General features: G+C 33.9%; 1 protein-coding gene across 1 annotated transcript in view; it reads left to right on the top strand.

The window, feature by feature from the left end:
* LRRC40 (leucine rich repeat containing 40) overlaps nt 1–16,216 on the top strand; it is a 51,941-nt gene that overhangs the window by 769 nt on the left and 34,956 nt on the right. Inside the window, exons 2-4 of the mRNA XM_060089954.1 lie at nt 13,439–13,620; nt 14,754–14,827; nt 15,980–16,109. Coding sequence (XP_059945937.1) covers nt 13,439–13,620; nt 14,754–14,827; nt 15,980–16,109 — 386 coding nt within the window. The remainder of the gene's footprint in view (nt 1–13,438; nt 13,621–14,753; nt 14,828–15,979; nt 16,110–16,216) is intronic.

Here is a 16,216-nt window from a genome sequence, read left to right as displayed (position 1 = left end):
ATCTGGACACCATGAATGAATAATAGCCAGATGCTCTTCTGATTTTCTGTTGTATATGGGAGGGAGTGGGAGAGAGAGATTATGGCATTCCTTCTGTTTTCCTCTACTTATATTTAGGTTTAAGGCTACCTGGGATTAAAAGCTTCCATTTCCTTGTAATGATTGCTTTTTTTATTGTGCCATGTATAGAGTTGACCGTGCAGACAAATACTTGCTGAATGAATGAAAGGGTATATGACAAAATCTCTGCTCTACGTAGAAAAGCTTTTAATCAATGGGGACATTAGTATTCTAAAACTACAGATGTGCATATACACTTGCTTTTTCCAAAGCCTGGAACTTTCTATGTGATACCTGACTAGGGTTCACTCTGCTTCCTGTAGGACTCTGCTCAGATAGGCCCTTCCTAACTACCCTATCTAAATACCATTGCTAACATGTATTCTCTGTTTTTTTAATAACATTTATTACTATCAGAATTTATATTATGTATTTATTTGTTTATTGTCTTCTCTCCTCCGCTAGAGTATTAGTTGTATGTGGTCAAGAAGCTTTGTTTTATTAATTGTTGTGTCCCTAGCACTCAAAATAGTGCTTAGTACATAGTAGATTCTTATTAAACATTTGTGGAAGGAATAAGTAAATGAATGAGTACTCCCAAATACTAAGTGTGTGCTGGAATGTACTTATGGATTGGATCCAGATGGTTTAGTCTATTAAAGTTTCAGGGAGCAAATGAATTTTGACTCCTAGCTTCATGATGACATGGATCAGGGCTGTTTAGGTCATTATTGTATAAACAAAGCCTAACATAATATCTGGCACATACTAGGTACTCAGCAAATTATGTTGAAGGTACAATATTTCATAAGAGACAAAAGATGTAAATGGAAGAGGCACATGGTATCTATAGCTTATATATAAAAAAGGAATTCTTGTTATCATAGTATAAAAGGTGTTTTTTAATCTAGTTGTAGCCTTCAACTTCATCTGTTGTCTCTCAGCCTTTGATATCCAAACTGCTGTAATTCTGAACTATTTGTAGTCCAGTATGGGGCCATGTTTCTTATCTCCATATCTTTGCTCATGTAACTTTCAGATGCTTAATCTCCCTGTGTTTTATTTTCTCATTTATAATGTGATAGTAGGAATAGGACCTACTAAGGTTTAAATGAGATTATACACAAAAAAGGCCTGGTACATAAAAAGTACATGGTAAAAATTGGCCATTGCTATTACTGTTGCAATAGCCTCCTAAGTGGTTTTCTGAATTTCTTGTCTTAAATCTCACCCTCTAAATCAGTGTCATTACCAAGAATTATCTTTCCAAAACAAAGATCTTACTATGTCATTCACATTTAATGACTCCCAGTAGCCCACAAGATTCAGCATAAAGTTCTTAGTACAACAAACAAAAAAAGTCTTTTGAAATCTTGCCCCTAAGTGTCTACAATAAAGCCTCCTGTCTCTTTTCGGAATCCTATACTTTAACAACAACAACAATAGCAAATCGTTTTTCCCCCCGAGCAACCGTACTTTAAGGTTTTTTTAGAACAGTTTTAGGATTCCAGAAAGTTGAACAGACAGTACAGAGAGTTCTCATATACCCTCTCTCCCCAGCTCATAGTTTCCCCTATTATTAACATCGTGCATTATGTGGTACGTTTGTCACAATTGATCAGCCAATATTGATATGTCATTATTAATTAAAGTCCATTATTTACGTTACTGTTCACTCTTAGTCTTATACAGTTCTATGAGTTTTGACAAATGCATGTCATGTATCTACCATTCCAGTATCATATAGAATATTTTCACTGCCCTAAAAATCACCTGAGCCCTACCTATTTATTCCTTACCGTGCTTCTCCAGAAGCCCTGGCAGCCACTCATCTTTTTTATTTTTTTAAATTTATTTATTTATTTATTTATTTTTGGGTGTGTTGGGTCTTCGATGCTGCGCACGGGCTTTCTGTAGTTGTGGAGAGCGGGGGCTACTCTTCGTTGTGGTGTGAGGGCTTCTGATCTCAGTGGCTTCTCTTGTTGTGGAGCATAGGCTCTAGATGCGTGGGCTTCAGTAGTTGTGGCTCGCAGGCTCTAGAGCTGAGGCTCAGTAGTTGTGGTGCGTGGGCTTAGTTGCTCCGCGGCATGTGCACTCTTCCTGGGCAAGGCTCGAACCCGTGTCCCCTGCATTGGCAGGCTGATTCTTAACCACTGCACCACCAGGGAAGTCCCAGCCCCTCATCTTTTTACTCTTTCTATGGTTTTGTCTTTTCCAACATGTCATATAATTGGAATCATACAGTATGTAGCTTTTTCAGGCTGCCCTTTTTCACTAAGTAATGTGCATTTAAGGTTCCTCCATGTCTTTCCATGGCTTGATAGCTCATTTCATTTAACACTGAATGATATTCTATGGTATGGATGTACCATTTTATTTATGCATTCACCTTTCGAAGGACATTTTGGTTGCTTCCAGTTTTTGGCAATTATGAATGAAGCTGCTGTTTGTGTTCAGGTTTTTGCGTGGACATAAGTTTTCAATTCATTTGGGTACAAACCTAGGAGTGCCTTTGTTTTGCTTTTTGGAGCTTTCTGGAATTTTTTTTTTCCCTGAATATTTTTGATCTGCAGTTGGTTGAATATGCATATGCGGAACCCAAGGATACAGAGGGCGGACTGTATACTCCAGGTCTTTCTTTCGTCCTTTATATTTATATGATTATATAAATGTATTTGTAAAGTGCAGTCATGTCAATTGTTTCTAAATTGGAAAAATAGAACCTAGCCTTTAATTTTGGTGTATATAACAAAAAACAGTTAAAATTCTGTTGATTCTTTTTTTTTAAGAGCAAATGTGGATTTTTATTTTGAAAGAAATCATAATACATTTTTAAAAAATTTAAAGCTAACAAATACCAAAAACATTCCAATTTTCAGAAAGGACAATACATATTTTTTACTATCTAACAGCTATATACAGGGCATGATTTCTATAATGCTTTCCTACATTTTTGACATCAAATTCTTTAGTCACTTCTTCATATGACAGTGGTTTTGCAATATCATTTTCTGTTGTAAGAATGGAAAGGTAATTCAGCCCTTCCTGTAGCATGGTTGCTATAATCTTTTTTTCCTTTAATCACAGCATTTAATCTGTTTACATTTAATATAATTATTGATACATTTGAGTTTAAATCTATATTTTCATTCTTTCCATTTTGTTACTTTTTTCTTGTTTTATTTTGGTTTAATTTTTTTAAAATTTTTATTGGAGTATAGTTGATTTACAATGTTGTGTTAGTTTCAGGTGTACAGCAAAGTGAATCTGTTATACATACACATATATCCACTCTTTTAGATTCTTTTCCCATATAGGCTATTACAGAGTACTGAGTAGAGTTCCCTGTGCTATACAGTAGGTCCTTATTATTTAGTTATCTATTTTGTATATAATAGTGTGTATATGTCAATCCCAATCTTCCAATTTATCCCTCCCCACCAAAATTCTATTGATTCTTATTCTTAAGTGTTGGCCTCCTGAAATGGATTCTTCTTAATGCGGTCACTTCTAAGAGCTGTGAGGCATTTTATTAACTAGATGGGGTTGTTAACTGGTACCCGTACAGTGCAGATAAATATTTACCTGTAACTGAAATCTGTGTACTCTTGAGGGTTTTTAGATACGCTTTCTTTTCTAGTTCCTTTGCAAAAGAACTACGTCCTAGTTCTTTTGTAAAAATACTATTTATTATTTTCCTCTTTATATAACCAATATGTCTACTATAGAAAAAGTAGAATCTATATACAGCATAAAAAATGAAAATAACCATCTACGGTTATCACTGTTGATATTTTGGAGGTTTTTCTTTTATAGTTTTTTTTTTTGTGTGTGTGTGAATATATTTAATTTACTTTCTGTTTTTTATTTTTAACAAATTTGGAATTGTACTGAGTTCTGCTTTTTTGACTTCTATTTGTACATTTTTCAGGGACACTTGAAAAATAGTCATTAAAATAATCAGATAATAGTCTGTCTTATGAATATTGTGATTAATTTAAATATCCAAATATTGTTGGCAGTTTTAGAGTCATCATTCTGAGTGTCAGTTCTATAAGTTACTTAGAAAGGTATACCCAAACAAAATAACTAATAATAACAAACTTCAAAGAAGAACATTAGAAATATTCTGGAAATTTTAAGTGACAGTTCTTTTTATGAGCAGCAGTGTGGGAATATATTATCTTTTGTTCAATATAGATATTTGCAGCTCTTTTTCATTGGACCAGATAAAATGAAAGTAGAATTGTAAAGGAGATATTGATTGTTGCCTCGTGCTTGCATGACCATGGCAGAACAGTAGTGTAGGAATGTTTTTGAGTGAGTCATCAAAAACTTAGTGAAAGTAAGAGGGGCCAGTGTTTGGAACAAAAGAATGCTGTAAATTCTAAAGGAAACCACACTATTGAAGTGACAAGAACATTGGTAAGTGGATAATTTATTAAATAAGCCAATTAAATTAGTTTGGAAACCATATTATTTGAAAGAGAAATATGGGTGTAAGGCTATCATTCCTTATCTTGAAGAGAGCAGTTTGGTTAGTTTCTGTTTGTGGAATTAAGTAAATAGGTCTAAGGCTTCTAGGCCTCAAGATGTCATGTTGTCTGTTTTAGGGTAATGAAAATTTGCCATGTTCAGTTTGTACAGTTTGTTGTGACAGGATAAAAAGTGTAACACAAACCATATGTTTACTAAGATTTTAAATAACCATCCTTAAATCTGTATTAACCATGTTCTGCTTTACTATTTAGCTTAACTCTGTATTTTGACTCCTGATTGTCTTAATGGAATTTACTGTTATATTCTAAAAAGCTAATGAGAATTAACCAAAGTATCGGTTTTATAACAAATAATTCCAGAAAGATATGCTTCCAGGTGAGTAGATCATCAAAACAAGCTAATTCTTTTTTTTTTTTTTTTTTTGCTGTACGCGGGCCTCTCACTGTTGTGGCCTCTCCCGTTGCGGAGCACAGGCTCCGGACGCACAGGCTCAGCGGCCATGGTTCATGGGCCCAGCCGCTCCGCGGCATGTGGGATCCTCCCGGGCCGGGGCACGAACCTGTGTCCCCTGCATCGGCAGGCGGACCCTCAACCACTGCGCCACCAGGGAAGCCCAAAAAACAAGCTAATTCTTAAACAGTTCTTAGAAATGAAAACACGAGAAAAGTGCCTTAATCCATATGTAATGGTAAAATCTGAGGTGAACATTTAATTTTTAGTATACTGAAATCCAGGGAAGTCTACTTGTTTAGATTATAAAACAAGGACCTTGACAGTTAATTGAAAATCCCATTCCTATTTCTTGATATGTTGATATATTTCTAAATGTTAGTATTTTAACCTGTTGGGATGTGTATCCCAAGTTATCGCCAATGCCAAAGTTTATTTAATAAATTAGTGCAAATTTAAACTTACCCCTATATTAATATCATGTTCACTCACTTGCATTTTAATATGTTTTCTTGAGTAGAAGAGAAAAAATACAGGCTGGGAAGAATGGAATTATAGTTTCAGTGAGGCTTGTCTTCACTATAAAACTGAATGTACCCTCAAGTTAATGTAATAAATTCAAGCATGTTTTTCTCTTAAAGTGATTAGTAAACATGTTTCCTTTTTATATGTTTAACATTGTTTCACTTTTTTCTTACAGTATCCTGGACTTCAGGAAAGAAGTGTTCTCTTCATGCATTCTAAAATAACAATGGTTCAGGTGTTCTAAACCACAAAGATATATTCCTTTGAATCAACCTAAAGCTGCAACTGAGTTAATGCCTTCCATATAACCTTTTAATTTTACTTTGGGGTGTGTGTGTGTGTGTGTGTGTGTGTGTGTGTGTGTGTTAAACTTTAAAGATAGCCTCAAAGTGGCACTATAATATGGTTTATCAATTTGGAATTCTTTGTTTAATTTAATGAGGCCATTGGTGGCCATACATAAACTACTGTGGAGAAAATTGGAATGTTTACCAATGAGCTTTCCCGGATCCTTTACAGAGTGACTTGATCTATCGGTTTATTCTTTTAAAGTGCTCATAATTGGGTAGACAGTTTAGTAAATGGCATTTGTAAGATAAACTATTATCAGAATATTACCCTGCATCTAGCAAAAGCCTTTTTGTGCTACTGTTATTGGATTCTAGCATTTAAGTGACAGTAGGGCCCTCTCATTTAATCAACGAGGAAACTGGGGACCAGAGATACTAGGTTACTGGCCAGTTTGATTAGTTATACAGTTTAAACCAGAGCCTTAGGTCCCTGACTCTTTGGTCAGTGGTATGTCCATGATGCTATACTGTGTATCATAGTTGAATATATTTACAATCTTTTAGAAGATGGTAATCAACTTAGACTAAATATAGACTTTAATGGGTATGATTTTCTGCCTTAAGTAAACAGTTATTATTGTATACTGTGCATGATCATTATATTTATGAAACTGTCCAAAGGAGTCCAAAAATTTTTTTAAATCTCATGATTTATTGCTCCTATAGTTTACTGGCTACACATTCTTTTATTCAGCCATGTAAACACCATTTTAGATGTGTTTTTTATTTCTTCTCTGTTTCTTCACCTACCCACTTGTATCTTCCTCAAATTAGACAGTTCTCTGCTGTCAACCCATTTGTGACTCCCTATTTCTGTAATTAGCTGTTGTCAATGGAAGAAGGAATGAATTGCCAAAAAAAACATGTAAAGAAATCGTTTTTCAGTGTTTGTTAAGGGTCATGCCATCCCTTGTGGAAGTCTCTAGTCACATATGGCTATTTAAATTTTAATTAACCAAAGTTAAATAAAATTAAAAATCAAGTTCTTCAGTCACTTTAGCCACATTATAAGTGCTCATTGGCCATATGCAGCTAGTTGCTACCATATGGAATAGGGCAGATACAGGATATTTCCATCATTGCAGAAAGTTCTGTTGGGTAATGCTGCTTAAGGGTATTATCTACCCTGTGAGAAACATATATATGTATATGTATACATATATATGTATGTATGTATGTATACATATATATACACATACACATATATACACTTTAATTTTTTTATTCATTCACATATGTACATATGTGTACATATGCATTCATAAGATTGTCTTGATATATTACATCATCTATATTTTAAAAATTTTCACTCTTTATCTTTAGTTATCTTTATTGGGGTATAATTTACAAACAGTATGTACATTCATTTTAAGTGTACAGTTTAATGAGTTTTGACAAATATATACAGTTGTGTAACCTTTACAAAATCAAGATAAAGAACATTTCCAGTACTTGAAAAGTTCCCCTTGCTGTCAGTCTACCCCCACTGCTAGCTCCATGGAACCAGTGGTCTGCTTTTTGTCTGTATAGATTAGCCTCTTCTAGAATTTAGTTCAAATAGAATTATACATTTGCAAATTTTCCGTGTTAGGCTTCTTTTGCTTAGTATAACGTTTTTTGAGGGTCATCCATATTGTTTACAGAAGTAGTTCCTTTTTATTGTTGAACAGTAATAGTCCATTGTATGTATGTATTTCAGTTTGTTTATCCATTTACCTGTTGAGTTGGGTTTAGCTTTTGGCTATTATGAATAAAACTGCTTATGAGTTTTCAAGTACAGTCTTTGTGTAGACATATGTTATCATTTCTGTTGAGTTAAATACCTGAGAGTGGAATCGCTGGACATATAATAATACATGCATATTTAACTTTATAAGAATTCACTAAACTGTTTGTCCCTAGTAACATGAGAGATTCAGTTGCCACACATCATTACCAACACTTTGTATTGTCATTATTTTTAACATTAGCCATTCTTATGGTTGTATTACAGTATCTCCTTATGGTTTTATTTACATTTCCTTGATGATTAATGATGTTGAGCATATTTTCAACTGCTCATTAGTTTTTTGTATATCTTTTGCCAAGTGTTCAGATTTTTTGTCTATTATTAATTGGGCTGTTTGTCTTACTGAGTTATAAGACTTTTTATATTCTGGGGATGCAAGTCTTCAGATATATTGTGTATCTATATTGGTATCTATCTAATATATTCTCTCAGTCTGTGGCTTGCCTAATTTTCTGAACAATTTCTTTAGAAAAACATAAGATTTTTTAATTTTGATGAAGTCCAATTTATCCATTTTTTTCTTTTATGATTATACTTTTTCTATACTGAGAAATTTTATCCATCCCAAGGCTGTGAAGATTTTCTCCTCTGCTTTCTTATAGAAGCTTTATAGTTTTATCTTTTACATTTAAGTCTGTGCTCTACTTGGCATTAATTTTAGAGTGTGTCACAAGGTAAAGGTTGAGGTTCATTTTTTATCTATACAAACATTTGTTGAAAAGACTATTCCTTTCTTATTAAATTACTTTGGCAACTTTGTTGAATATTAATTGACGTTATTTTATTGCCTGGAATTTTTTCTGAACTCATTTTTTTTTTTCCTGTTGGTCTATATGTCTGTCCTTATACCACACTGTCTTGATAAGCTTTATGGTAAAAATTAAAATCAAGTACTGTTAAGTCCTGTCGCTTTCTTCTGTTTCAAAATTGTTTAATCTATTTTAGTTCTTTTGCATTTCAGTATACATTTTAGAATTAGCTTGTTAGTTTCTACAGAAAGGCCTTCTGGGATTTTGATTAGGATTGTACTGAATCTATAAGTCACTTTGAGAAGTGACATCTTAAAAATATTGAGTCTTCAAACTGTAACATGGTATATTTCTCTACTTATCTAGACCTTCTTGAAGTTTTCACAGCAAAAACCACAGGTCTTTCATATATTTTGTATTTTCATACCATAGATTTTGCATATATTTGTTAAATTTAACACTGAGTATTTCATGGTTTTAGATGTTATGTCTTGTAAATCTTTAAGCATTTAAGAATGTTTTCAGTTACTGATTGCTAATATGTAGAAACACAATTGATTTTTGTATATTAAGCTTGAAGTCTGTGACCTTTCTAAACTCATTACATATAACTTTTTTTGTAGCTTTCTTAGGATTTTCTATACAGATGTTCATGTCTGCTAATAGAGACAGTTTTACTTCTTCCTTTTCAATCTGAATGGCTTTTATTTATTTTTCTTGCCTTGTTGCATTAGTCAGAACTGCTAGTAAAATATTGACACAGTAAGAATGGGCATCCTCACTTTGTACCCAATTTTAGAGAGTAAGCACTGAGTTTTTCACCATTAAGTATATTGTTAGCTGTAGGTTTTTCAAAGATACCCTTTATCAGGTTGAAGGAGTTCCCTTTCATACCTAGTTTTTTGAGAGTTTTTATCTTGGATGATTGTTGAATTTTGTCAGATGCTTTTTTTTTTTCATTCCTTGAGAGTCATATTGTGTTACTCTTTTTCTGTTAATATGGTCGACTGCATTGATTCATTTTCAAATGTTAAAGCAGCCTTGCATTCCTTATATAACTCACTTGATCATGATGTTTAGATTTGGTTTTTGGTTTTTGGCTTTTTCCTCCCCCCCTTTTAATGTCTTTGATTTTGGTATCAGAGTAGTGCTGGCTTTATAAAATGAGCTGGGAATTTTTCTTTCCTCTATTTTCTGAAACAGTCTGTAGAATCAGTATCGTTTCTACTCTAAATGTCTGTAGAATTCACCAGTGAAGCCATCTGGGCCTCGAGTTTTCTTTGTGGGAATGTTTTAAATAACAAGTTTAATTTCTTTGATAGATACAATGTACGTTATTGTGATTTATAAGAAATATATATATTTGGTCATTCAGATGACCAAAATATATTTCTCAGAGATATTTGGTCTTCATCCATAGTTCCTGGCCCACAGCTCCAAAACCCTTGGAATTTCCTGAATAAGATCAATGGGAGCATCCTTTGTTATAATATTTGGTTTCTTGTCCTCAGTTCCTGAAAAACAAAAACAAACCCCCCCCAAAAAACTGCTTCAGAGCCATAAAAGTTAAATGGTGTCTTGTTAACAAGACTTTAGTACCACAAGTGAGTTTATGTTAATGAAAGTGACTTTTGCAAAACACCTAAGGATGGAGGCTGGTTGCCAGGAGAACTAACCACAGATAGAATCAGAATCAGAAACCCTGATTCTGGGGAGGAGAGAGGGGATAGAGGTTGAATCAATCACCAATGGCAAATGAGTTAATCAATCATGCCTATGTAATGAAGCCTCTGTAGAAACCAAAAAAGGAGAGGGTTCTGAGAGCTTCTACATTAGGGAACCAGTATGCTCCCATGTGCCATTGTGCCAGACCATGAGCTCCACAAGGATGGAAGCTCCCTTTTTCAGACCTTGCCCTGTGTATCTCTTCATCTGGTTGTTGGTTTGTATCCTTTAATATTGTTCGTAATAAATCTGTGATCTAATGAGTAAATGGGTTTTCCTGAGTTCTGTGGGCCATTCTAGCAAATTAACTGAACCCAAGGAGGGAGTCGTGGGAACCTCTGCTTTATAGCCAGTTGATCAGAAGTACTGGTAATAAGCTGGGCTTGTGACTGGCCTCTGAAATGGAGGGCAGTTTTGTGGGACTGAGCCCTTTACTTGTGGAATCTGATTCTATGTCCCCTAGTAGTGTCAGAGTTGAGACACCAGGAGGGTGTCTGAGAACTGATTGTGTGGGGAACAATATGCACACTGGAATTGTGTCCAGGAACCCTTTCAAAAGGCTACTCAGATTTCCTGTTGCTGTTGTGCTTTATTTTTTAACCCCCTGAGGGAATTTGTCCATATCCTCTAAGTTGTTGAATGTATGGATATAAAATTGTTCATCATATTCCCTTATCCTTTTTTTAAAAAATAAATTTATTTATTTATTTTTAGGGTCTTCATTGCTGCGCGCAGGCTTTCTCTAGTTGCAGTGAGCGGGGTGGGGGGGGATACTCTTCATTGTGCGCGGGCTTCTCACTGCAGTGGCTTCTCTTGTTGTGGAGCATGGGCTCTAGGCACGGGCTTCAGTAGTTGTGGAACACAGGCTCATTAGTTGTGGCTCACGGACTCAGTGTTGTAGCTCGTGGGCTCTAGAGCGCAGGCTCAGTAGTTGTGCACAGGCTTAGTTGCTCCATTTCTATCTTCCTAAGATTGTAGTTTAGATCATTGTGAGATGGGATTATATATGAGCAAGATTGGCCATGAGTTGATAACTGTTAAATGTGGGCGGTGGGTACGTGGAGCATTATTTCATTATACTATTTTTAAATGTATGTATATATTTGACATATTATATAACTTTAAAAATTACATAAAGCAAATAAACCTAACTCCATAGTAAATTTTTTTCACATTTATATGCCTATTGACATTTATTTTTTACCTGATAGTTTCTGTTTTGTGAATTGGTAAGCTACTTTTAGGATGGCTCCACTGAATTCCTCAATAATTAGAACAATATACCTTTCAGTGGTTCTTCATATTTGTGGGGAGGGAAGAAAAGTGACATGAATCTTGGTGCTATAAACTCTTGAAGAAATTGAGATATTTCACAAACAATGGGGAAAAGAATGAGCAGTAAGTCAATGTTTATGGAAAAGCAAATTGATACATATTTAATAACAGTAGTATGGTATCAATAGTTATCCATCCCGTGATAGTTCCTACAAAGACAAATTTGGTTAACCAAAATATCTGAAGCAATAATGATAAAATTTTAACATTCATTTAGTGTAGTTGATGGGTAACAGATATTTTTGTTGTGTTGTATACAAATTTCTTGTGTTCTCCACCTTCCTCCTTACAAAAAAAGATATTTTCTATTACATTGCCTTTTAAGTATAATCGTCTTAATGTACCTATGTATAGGTGTTAAGATAAAAATATATGCACAATGCTCTACATATTTTCTTTAGGAGTAGACTTGTGCATATCACATAGCTTCTTCCATACTTTTTAAAAAATGTTTTGTATTGTTTTGTCTTGCCTTGTTTTTTTTGTTGTTGTTCTTGTTCTGGAGCTTTTTGTTGGTGACCCAAACTGGTATGGCACATTTGTAACTTTTTTTGCTTAAGGGTAACATTGATTTTTAGTCAAATACATAAATGTACCCATTTCTGTTGACTCATTTGGTGTCAGTAACTTCACATGCTAGTGATGGGCTGATGTGTGTTTCTCATTCCCACTCAGTCATCCATATCTACCCACCAAAATAATAATAACAACAGTGAAGATACATTTTATGCTGCTTTTGTGCTCAAAGAGTTAGAAAGAGTGGTTTTTGTTTCTTTGCCTTGCTTTAAAAATAAACCTCTGTCCATAAACATGGGTGGATTTTCATTCTGTTTTATTCCCATTTGCTGGGGATTGATTGATAGAAGAGTAGAGAAATACAGATTGCTTAGGCATAGAGAAGGATAGGAAAGGGATCTTATAATTTATTCTAATACAAATATAGGTACCTCATTTTTTTTGAGTGAACGGGTTTCAGGAACTTTGCTTTGCTTCTGTAAAACCATTGTATTGGATTGCTCGACCTGATTGTGTCCTGAACTTGAAACTTTGACCACACCTTTCCATTTAATGTCATTTTAAAATGATAGTCAGTAACTGTAAGGCATAACCAATGGTTGCCTTGATTAATATTAGCTAAAGTTCTAGATCATACCCATATATTGTCTTACTGGTATCAAGGAATGAAGGACTATTTAAAACAGTTCTGCTATAGCACTAGAGCAAGTTAATATTTTCTAGATCTTCAAGTGTTATAGTGATAAGCCTGGACTCTTTCTATTTATCTTGAACAGTCTTATTTGCAGTGTCAAAGGAATTGCTGTATATGCTGCAACAGAAATAATACAATGTTGTGTGATGGGATAAGAAATAAAATTGTACGTCAGATAAAATAGAGAGCAGCTACCAGAGTCAGATATACCTTACAAATATTCACTGAGAAGCAAGACAATTTAGTTTTTCCAGGGCTTAAATCCCATCTAGCTATATAACCCTGGGTAAATGATACATTCTCTGTGCCCCATTTTTCTCATCTGTAAAGTGAAAATAACACCTACCTCATGGAGTTGCTATGAGATATAAATGAGTTAGTTTAAATGTTGATTTCCATACGTTCTCTGTTATGGTAGCATAATGGTAGAGTCCATTCTTTATTTGTCTTGTAATCTAACGACTATGTGCTGTGCAGGGAATGTATATAGCAAATGTAGTTGAATGAAGATAAGAGTGAGATCTAATATGAAAAATACATATCCAATATTCTGTTTTGGAATAAAGTCAACTTCCACTGTAATGTAGTTGTAATTCATTGCTATTTGTTTGATTTATTTGAAAGTGTTTTTTTAGTGTTTCAGAAACTTCTTTTCAGTAGATAAGCAGAATAGCTGTTATAAACATATGTACTTAGTATCTCACTTCTTTCCCTTCTTTTTTTTTTGGTGTGGTGGTGGAAATAGTGCCTCAGTGTGTTTGGAGAATAAATGTGGATACCCCTGAAGAAGCTAATCAGAATCTTTCATTCAGTGCTACTGAGCGATGGTGGGAACAGACAGATTTGACCAAACTAATCATATCAAACAATAAACTTCAGTCACTTACTGATGACCTCCGACTCCTTCCTGCACTGACTGTTCTTGATGTAAGTTGACTGATTATAAATATGGATCTTCGTCTGAAGAGACTCTAAAGCTAAATTTAGGCTTTGAGAAACAGAAGACCCATGTTCAGTCGGTAGAGTGCAAGGAAGAATAACAAATTACTGTGTTCGGCATAGCATAATGGTTAAGAGTGCAGAGTCAGAACATCAGGCTTCAAATTTTGACTCTGCCACTTGATAGCTGTGTGATCTCGGGAAAGTTACCTCTTTGTGCTTCAGTTTCCACATTTATAAACCGAGACTAGTACTACTACCTGTTTTTAAAAATTGTTCTTTGAATTAAATGAGTTAATGCTTACAGACAGAATTGGTATTTAACAAGTGGTTGCTGCTGCTCGTCTTTTTTTTTTTTGCTATTATTTTTATCATCATTATTATTCGAGGTGTTAAAGCAAGTATTTAATATTGTTTTGTTTTTGTTTTTTTGTTTTGTTTTTTTTGGGTTTTTTTTTTTTTGGTAACTTATCTCCAAGACTGACTTAAATTATTGGGCTTAAGTTTTTGTGTGTTTATTCAGGGACTATGTTTTTAATACCTAGTTGCCATGTCATGAGTAGTTTATTTCATAATCCACAAACTTCTGATATACTTTACTTAGGATCATCAAAAGTCTTCCATTTCATGTCTGAAAAAGTTGGATGTAGTCAGATTTCTAGAGAAGTTTTTATTTTCTTCATTTGTAAAATGAATGGATTGGCATAAGTGTTCTCTTAAAGGTTCCTTGTACCTTGAAAGCAATATGATTCTGTAAGAACATGAGAGAAGTCTCCCTCCTCATTTATTTTTTGGAAATGTTGACATAAATCATACCATCAGAGGGCTGTTAGTTTCTGACCCTGTCATCTCTCATTTGAGATTGAAGTTCCACTCAATGAGGTGAAGTTTTTTTTTTTAACTGTAGTATTTTAAAATTGATCTCTTATCACTTCATGATTTATGAGCAGCAGTTTGGTCAAATTCCTTTTTCTCTTCTGTACTCAAAACAAATTACCAATAGCCCAGCTATGCTCTTGAGCTAGAATAACGAGACTGTCATCAGAGAATATTGTACAATAGCAAAGCTCATGGTTAATTATAAGACTAAGATATTGACTGTGTCTTTTAATAACGTTTAGATACATGATAATCAGCTGACATCCCTTCCTTCTGCTATAAGAGAGTTAGAAAATCTTCAGAAACTTAATGTCAGGTAAAATTTAAACTTATTTCAGTATTGCTAGTATAAGGGTGTAAATCTAACATTCTTTAAAATTTTTTAAAACATTTTTTCTAACATGTAAAAAATGTTTTGTATTATCTCAGAAAGTGATTAAGCAGAATAATAATTTTAAGTTTTAATTCTCAGATTATTTTAATTTTTGTTTTAGAATTGCCTGCATGTTTTCTGGTTTTACAAATTTAAGGCCAGTTGATTTTTAAAAAAATACTTTTTATTTTTATGAAATAATTTTTAGTGGTTATAATGAGGAAAATTTCATGTTTTTGATATTAGTAGTTTTTAAACTTTTCTGAGGACTCCTGGGATTCCATGGGTATGCGTCTGGTACTCACTGATAGGTACATGGGAAGCCAGGTGGCTAAGGCCCTAGCTAACTCTGTTTGCCCTTCAGTACACACTCAGACTTTCAAGAAAAATAACTGCCTTATATGTTATATATACACAGGGGGAAAGGGATTAGGGAAGATTTAATTTAGGAGAAAAAAATGAAAAAGTTTAAGTGTTCAAAATGTAGTTTGAAAAGCTGGGGCTTATAAAATAGATATAAATCTATCTATCACAGCATGATAAAGTTGCAGTTTTCTGGAGTTAACTGGTTTGAGGGAGAACAGTTCCTCAAATAACAGTCCTTATTTGGTGAAAAATAAGACTGGAGTTGCATATTGCATTCATCTGGACATGCCAGGCCCTCAAACAGAAATAGCTATTTTTGTCTTGAGTGCTACGTTGAAACCTAATCCCCATGTAAAATGTGACTTCATTGTAGTGTATGTATGTGCACATCTTTGTCAAAATTCTAAACCTCATATGCAGTGTAAAAATTATAGCTCAATGTATTCATTTATATGTAAAATCAAGTTGATTAAAAGGAACCAATCAAAAGCTCACAAATTATATGTTTGGTTAAAAATCTTTATTTCTTTGAAACTCAATTTGATTACTTTAGATTACTGTCATTTTAATGGGTGTGTAATTTTAGGATGTAAAGTTTGTAAGTACTTAAAATTAGTAACCTTACTTCATTTTTTTTTTAATGAGCCCAGGTCGATTAGCAAAAATGCCTTTATAAATATTTATTGTATTGTCACCAAATTGTTCAGCATTTGTTTTATCAATCAATAGCCATAACAAGCTGAAAATACTCCCTGAAGAAATTACAAATCTAAGAAACCTGAAGGGCCTATATCTCCAGCATAATGAACTAACTTGCATACCAAGGGGATTTGAACAACTTTCCAACTTAGAAGATTTAGTAAGTTTTGATTTTGCAATATTTATATAATTTGGGGCTGGTGGGATTTTTCATTAGGCTGAAAAATTGGATGTATGATGAAATCATGAGTACATGGGCAGCTGATT

The sequence above is a fragment of the Mesoplodon densirostris genome, chromosome 2, assembly GCF_025265405.1.
Source record: "Mesoplodon densirostris isolate mMesDen1 chromosome 2, mMesDen1 primary haplotype, whole genome shotgun sequence".
NCBI classification, from domain to species: domain Eukaryota; kingdom Metazoa; phylum Chordata; class Mammalia; order Artiodactyla; family Ziphiidae; genus Mesoplodon; species Mesoplodon densirostris.
The sequence above is the reverse complement of the archived record's forward strand: the minus strand, read 5'-3'. Positions and strand labels throughout refer to the sequence as shown.